Source organism: Ruditapes philippinarum, unplaced genomic scaffold (genome assembly GCF_026571515.1).
Source record: "Ruditapes philippinarum isolate M1 unplaced genomic scaffold, ASM2657151v2 ctg2831_1_1_1_1, whole genome shotgun sequence".
Lineage (NCBI taxonomy): Eukaryota > Metazoa > Mollusca > Bivalvia > Venerida > Veneridae > Ruditapes > Ruditapes philippinarum.
The window spans coordinates 31,772-39,776 of record NW_026865163.1 but is presented as its reverse complement, the minus strand read 5'-3'; the positions used below and the strand labels follow the sequence as shown (position 1 = coordinate 39,776).

The 8,005-nt window shown below is 31.6% G+C and overlaps 1 protein-coding gene across 1 annotated transcript; it reads left to right on the top strand.

Moving 5' to 3' along the window:
• Positions 1 to 2,382: 2,382 nt before the first annotated feature.
• Positions 2,383 to 7,613, top strand: LOC132728068 (C-type lectin domain family 4 member A-like). The gene is made up of 3 exons (XM_060713677.1): positions 2,383 to 2,462; positions 3,911 to 3,995; positions 5,816 to 7,613. The coding sequence occupies exons 1-3, from the start codon at positions 2,442 to 2,444 to the stop codon at positions 6,046 to 6,048; spliced, it is 339 nt and encodes a 112-aa protein (XP_060569660.1). The 5' UTR covers positions 2,383 to 2,441; the 3' UTR covers positions 6,049 to 7,613.
• The last annotated feature ends 392 nt before the right edge of the window (positions 7,614 to 8,005 follow it).

Here is an 8,005-nt window from a genome sequence, read left to right as displayed (position 1 = left end):
GGAAATTAAGTATTAATCTTTATAAGTTATACAAAATGCTATGTATTTTTGTAAGCGTGTTTGCCGTAAATTAAATTAATTGCTGTTTATTGTTGTTTCTGTTTATTTATTATTATAGAAGGTCATATCGGAAATAAGTAGTATTCTACTTATCTACTTTTCATATGTCACATCAAAATAACGTTATTATTATTATTATTATCATTTTTATCTGTTATCACGCCCTTAGTGTGTCTTGAGATACAGTTTGATATTTGTTTTCTTTGTATTTTTTTTTTTAAAAAGTGGCCATGGCAAAAGTCAATAAAAAATTTCTATTGTTCCATTGCAAAAACATATTTTTTTTCGAAACTTAACCCCTTATGAAATGCAAACTATACTCAAAATTAGTAATTTCAACGATATTATTTGGAATAATTCCGATAATAATTAGTAGGATATTAATCATTCTGAAATTCTCTACTTATTTTTATTTCAGAAATACAAAATAAAATAAATAAATAAATAAATAAATAAATAAAGACAAATCAAAAGAGACTTACTTTACAACATAAAAAAAAGAAATATCTATTTGAGACATATGAATCTCTATTTTGTCAAGCGCATGCAGTATGTCATAATCGTTGCAAAAAAGAATTTGGCAAACATAATTAATGTTTTAACTAGGGTCATTTATCCTTCAAAAATGGCTTTAAAATAGAATTGAATTAAATTTATTTTTCTACAGTTATCACTTTTTACGAAACAAAGATTATAAATAACAACACGCATGCACACACACACACGTTCGTACGCACGCACGCACATACACGTTCGTACACACACGCGCGCGCGCACGCACACACGCAATTTGTAATAATGCAGGGTGATGTATTTTTTTCAGGGCGATGATGTTTTATGTGAAGATTGCAATGAGGTTGGTAAGTATAATGATTTAAAGTTTGAATAATTCAGATACTATTCACTTAGAAACCTTGACGCTAGTATTCCAGTGTCATATGCATGAATGTAGACATGATTTGCAGACAAACTGGCTGAACATGTGAGAAAGAAAGATGGAATACTAAAGTCCCTAGGAAGCATTTATCACAACAAATGTTGGTTTGATTGAGTTTGTACATGAGGGATAATGAATAAGTGCAACAGCCCTCACGCCCCTAGCCCCGGTCTGAGCGGTATTCATTTTACAACACTTAAAAGTGCTGAAATCAGTGGATCCGAAGGATCAGAAAAATATAACACCACTGAAGTTAAGTACATGGCAACTTTCTACACGGCATTTGAAGTCATTTGACTACATAATTATGTTTCTTCATTTTTCTTCTTCATTTTTTTCTTCATTCAACAAATTAAAATAAAAATAAAGCGAAAATTAAACAAAAACTAAACCAGAAATAAACCAAACATTCTATAAGAAAATATCACTACATTACTGTTATGTGAGCAAATTTAATTTATATAATATATTGATATTTCACTGGTCGACGTTTTCTTCATATTTCTCGGCACTGATGTATTCGTTTCAACACTTTTTGAGGGATACATATATACATGAACAAAACCAGTAAATTAATTTTGACGGTGGACATTTTGATTTTCTCTTATACCTTGGACGTTCATAAATTTAGTTAAATTAATAGTTTTTTTGAAGATTGATTATTCGATAAAAAAGACCCTTAAAATAAACTAAGACCAACAAGTTATTCAAAAATAAATAAATGATTTTTTTTTAAAAAATTTCATATATTTATTTATGTTTGTATGAAGTTTGTCCTATTCCGGAAGAAAAGAAAAACGCCCGTTTCCTTGGCAATATGTATACAGTGGGAAGTAAAATACTATACACATGTGACGACGGCTTTGCTATGAACACAACTGATGTTTCCCGTACAACATGCAATACAAATGGAACGTGGAGCAGGACAACATTCAAATGTCTACCTAGTAAGACATATAATTTTAAACACACATATACATATTTGCTTAAATATTTGTGAAGTTACAACATTGTGAAAAAGGTTTTGTTGTGTCGTTCTGAATTAATGACCGTTGTAGTTTTGTACATTATGAATTTTTTTCTAGGTACAAGCGTCATACTTTATTTTAAATATTAGGATGACTATAAAATCTTACAACAGCTTTTAATGCAGACGGAACAATTAAAACAATAGTCGTGTGCGGGAACGACAACAAAGTCCTTAACACACGTGCCCTGTTAAACAATGGGAAAATTGTAAACAGTAGAAAGTCCTGTCTGATATATTAGAAATCGTGTGGCCACATGCGCCAATACTAATAATAAATGACTGTTTTTAATTCTTATAGTGTACCATAATCTAGCTACCCTTTCATTAACAAGTCATCTATTTGTTCTAGAGATACTTTACACAGGGAATGTCTTGAGGTTAAATCATACTTACTTCAAATTAGTGACGGAATCAATGACCTGGTATCAAGCAAAGGTATGTTTCTATATCATATAATGATGATTTAATGATGATATGATGTATAAAATTTCATAATGGCTTTTTAAATTCCTGTATTAGAGACTTTAATACATGGAAAACAAATCAAATCTTCTTGTGGAAATTTTATTGCCAAGAGTTAAGATATTTAAAAAGTAGCATTGCCTAGCAAATCGCTTCGAAAGATAAATGAATCATGTAACCAAGGTCACAAATGACCAGAACTAATATGTGCCGGTTTATCAACAACGTGAACTGAACTGGATGTACAAAACTTCACGGGTATTAGCTTCTTCATTTAGTTTTCACTGTTCTGTGCAAGTCCCCGTCTGACTATTTCTTTTATATAAAACTATTTCATCACAAACAAAGTATAATTTGCACTCAACATGGAGTGTAGCATATTGGATTGCAATAAGTAGACCTACATGTAGTTGCTCAGATTATGTTGTTTAATTTGGAAACATTCTAACAGTGCTCAGATTTCATTTCTCACATACCGCACTAAGCGGGCTCAGGTTTATCAGTTATTAAGCGTAAAAAAGATACTTAAGAAAAACCCTTTGCCTAATAGGCTTGACATCATTTCAAGTACTAATTTAAGTGTATAAGTCAGAAGCTCAAGAATGAGCCTATCAGCCATTTTGACTTCAATGCTCAAAAGAATAAGAAAGTATATGTAGAGATATACTACAATGTATAGGTTGAGTAAATAAAGTAACCTTTCATATAAAGAAATATGACACTATTTATATCATGAAGTGACCTTTCGTATAATGCAATATGACACTATTTATATCAAGAAGTAACCTTTCGTATAATGCAATATGACACTATTTATATCATGAAGTTACCTTTCGTATAATGCAATATGACACTATTTATATCATGAATTAAGTAACCTTTCGTATAATGCAATATGACACTATTTATATCATGAAGTAACTTTTCGTATAATGCAATATGACACTATTTATATCATGAAGTAACCTTTCGTATAATGCAATATGACACTATAACCTTTCGTATAATGCAATATGACACTATAACCTTTCGTATAATGCAATATGACACTATTTATAGCATATCGGATTGCAAAAAGTAGACCTACAAGTAGTTGCTCAGATTATGTTGTTTAATTTGGAAACATTCTAACTGTGCTCAGGTATCATTTCTCACATACCGCACTAAGCGGGCTCATGTTTATCAGATATTCAGCTTAAAAAAGATACTTAAGAAAAACCCTTTTCCTATTAGGCTTGACATCATTTCAAGTACTAAGTGTATAAGTCAGAAGCTCAAGAACGAGCCTATCAGCCATTTTGGCTTCAATGCTCAAAAGAATAAGAAAGTATATAGAAAGATATACTACAATGTTTAGGTTGAGTAAATACAGTAACCTTTCATATAATGCAACATGACACTATTTATATCATGAATTGCAGGAATACTGTGAAGAACATGGTGGTTATCTTGCAGACATTCTTTCACAAGAAGAGCAAGACATAGCTACGGAACTTGCCTCTAACGGTAAATACACTGTACAATCAGAAAGGGAGACAATCATTGTAAATGAGGACGGCAGTTGTACACACGAGTCAGTGATATTATTTAAAGCGCGAGCTTCTGCTAAGTTTTTATTACTTGAGTAAAATCTAAATCTACAGTTACAGGCTATTGAGCTGCTTGCGTTGTCAAAGATTTATTTCACAAGATTATTTTGATTGATAAAGACCGGCATAAGTTTTGACAATATGAAGTAATTGGCTGATGAATCACAAAAACATGTTTCTAATATTAATAAATCATTGTTTCATTACCCTTCGCTAAATAATTTGGACAGGAGACGGGGGAATGGGAGGGGTGATGAAATGAAGTTGGAAGTCTAGACTTATAGAATATAAAAGCATAATTTTGATTTTTTTTTAAAACAAATTTTAGGTAAATATAAACACTGGAAAAGTACTTGCAGTTTAAGTTCACGGACAGTCGTGTTACATGTTTACGATACAACTGCCGTTGTCCTTTCAATTGTATTACCAGAACAGAACAAAACATATCTTTTATTAACTCAAGTTACGTACCTTACCGTTAGGTTGCACGGTCGGTAAAGCGTCCTTGAAATCTTAAATATCTTCCTGTTTATTTCTCCCACAATTATGATATGCACTAGCTAATTGTGGGCTTCTAAGTCCCTTGTTTATGTCATTTGTCATGATGAAAGCGCAAGACGAAATGTTGACTATTGTAATTCAATTGTTGTTATGATTGACTTTTTAATCTTAATAATGTATATTTATAGCTTCAGGGCAAACATGCAATATCCAGATGATGTTATTTATCTCAGTTCTAATTCAATTGTTATTATGATTGACTTAGATACATGTATATAGACATGGAAATAAGTTAAGCACACCAGTTAAGCAGTCAAGTTTGTTAATTTATCATATTGTATCTATTTATAGTATATGCCAATGTTGTATTGCCATGTACCCTGTGGTAGAAAAAAAGATATGTTCAGTTAAGTACACCCCGGAAATTTAAAATTGGTTGTGAAAGCACTGTCATGAGATGACAACTTAATTGAGTTAAGGCATAGTAATTTGAAAAGTAGCATTACCAATTTAGTAATCATATGAGTTTAGTTTATTCTTTACCAAAATATTGAAGCATAAGCAAATGTGTTGGTTTTTTTACCAAAAATGTATGCATGGTTTTGGAGCGTTAACAATATTTTTACTGATGGATATTTTTGGTAAATGTTGACGATTATGTCAAAGGGTGAGAAAAATGTGCAGCCTGATCGGGACTCGAACACCATTCCGCGACTCTACCGACTGAGCTATCCGGCCGCTTACACATTTTCTCCATTAATTAGTGAACAGTTCTGAACCGTGACAATTACGTAACCTAAAATAACATTATGTAGCCCAATTTTAAATAACGTGTGTAACCGCCACGTGCCCAGATGAAAGCCTCAATCATTCTCCTCTTACAACCAGTAAGGCATCTTATGCGATTTTGAGATAAATTTTGCCATTCTTGGTGCATAACTTGGTTGACTACAGGTGGTTCGTACTATTGCCCAAATAAAATTTAAAATTTCATTTGTGGTCATGTCAAAACTGAGGCAAAATACCGGGTGTGCTTAACTTATTTTCAGGTGTTTATTTTATTTTTTTTCATTGATGGAATTAACCATGCAAGTTTCGAGCAAATGTGTTTTTTTTACCAGAAAAACATTTAGTTATGGAAAAAAATAAACATACTGTTTTCTCAGACGATATATATTAATTGATTATTGATAACAACATCAAAAATTATAGTATTCTTGCATTCTCAAAATTCAGTGAACGTGAATGTTTGGATTGGCGGTATTAGATATGGCACTCAAAATCATTTCTTATGGTTGGATCAGACACCTGTAGAAAGCAGCTACACGAACTGGTACCAGGGTCAGCCTTACCACGCCGCCGGCGGTACAGTGTGCATGAATATGATTATAGAATGGAATTACAGATGGAATGATGCGTCTTGTAGTAGTCTTTGTGGCAGCATCTGTAAAATTAAAGAACAGTTGTGATTCTGTCGACTAAGAAAAACCAAAGGGAGCTTGATGAACTGTTTAAAAAGTACACTTTCAAGAATCATTACATCTTTTGTATTTGTATCCAAGAGAAAGCAGGATGGGCGGACGGATGACGCATAATTCTTTTATAAAGACACTTTTCTTGATTGTGACATAGAACTATATGTATTTTACTTCGTACATAATATCGAATATTTATTGATTTACCTTGAAGGTGAATATTTACAGTATGAGGCTGTATTGGGCTGTCGTTTAAATGTCTATTTTAAGCTATATATCGGACGTTCTGTACGCATCTATACTGGGTTGTCTTTACGCATTTATTTTGGGCTGTATATAGGCATCTACGAGTACATTAGACTGTCTATTCGCATCTGTATACATTTGCAACCATCTATATGAATCTATATTGGGCTGTCTATTAGTATGTGTATTTGGCTGTCTATATACATTTATATTGGGCAGCAAAATTGTGTTTTGATAAAAATCGTACTGAAGTATCTAAAATGATAGAAAAATTATTTTGATTTCCATGCGTATATGCACAAACTTATCAGTCGGTCGACCGGTCGGTCGTCGGTAATAAGGGCAAAGTGCTTATGTGCCAACTTATATAGTATAAATACACATACTAGATTTTGGTAAATAATTAAAACTCTTTAATTCAATGTATGGTATTACCGATTTTATATTACGGATCTGAAATATGGGGTTTTCATAAATCTCCGGACATAGAACGAGTACACTTAAAAGTTTCTAAAACAAATACTTGACGTTTAACAATAAACATGCAGTACTGCAGTTTATGGAGAATTTGTTTAATTTCCTTTGTATACAGTACGTAAAATTAGAATATTTAAGTTTTGATATAAAATTAAAAATATGCCTGACTCAACTATGTTAACATTAATGATGTTGCAGGGACGAAATAATACATTGTTAAAAAGTTGGTCATGTAATGTAAAAAGGCAATTAGATGACCTTGGTTTTTCTTTCCTGTGGAATTGTGATAGAATATCTGAAACGAATGTTAGATTAATTATTCAAAGAATCCATGATCATTATTTTCAACAATGGTTATCTAAATTAGACTCGTTTTCTAAATTAGATTACAATAGAGAATTTATAAGTTAAACTTTATTTAAGCTAGTTATTTAAATAGTGTTTATGTCGAGGCACATATGAAAACACCAGCGAGATCACACAAGAAGATCTATATAGGAATAATATGCGATAGATTATGTAGAAGATGTAATATGAATCAAGTTGAATCAGAGTATCATTTTTTGTTAATGTGTCCTTTTAATATAGAATTACTTTCAACACTTTTAGATAATTATTATTACACATGGCCTAATATGAATAAATTCAATAAGCTTATGTCAACACCCAAAAGATAAAAAAAAATCGCAAAAATTGTTTATCTGGCTTTAAAGAAGAGAAATGAGAGTGTTGCTGTGTAAAAAAATATGTATTTCTTAAAACTTTTTGTCATATTCATGATGTATTTAATTAAATATGTTGAATATGTCGAGACTTGGATTGTATGTGTTTATATGTTATTATACATTATTAAATATGGCGGATGGTCAACACTGGTTTTAGATCACGGTGACATTTTTAGGATTTACTATATGTTCTGGGTGTTTTATTAATATTGGATTATATATATTGGATAATATATCATCACTTATCAAACAATGGATATAGGAAGTCAATCATTGAGTCAATTATTGAATGATTCTCGCGAAATGGAAAACGAATGCATGTTTGGGTCGGCGGGAAATACACAATGGCGCACGACGGAAGGCGGTAGTTTTTGAAAATACAACAAAGAGAAAAAAGACAGGGATCTAATGTTTTGAGTTTGATACGTATAAAGGAATGGGCACGGATGATAAACTGAATGTTCTTTTTGAAAAGTTTGAAAGTTTTGATAGTGTGCGAACAC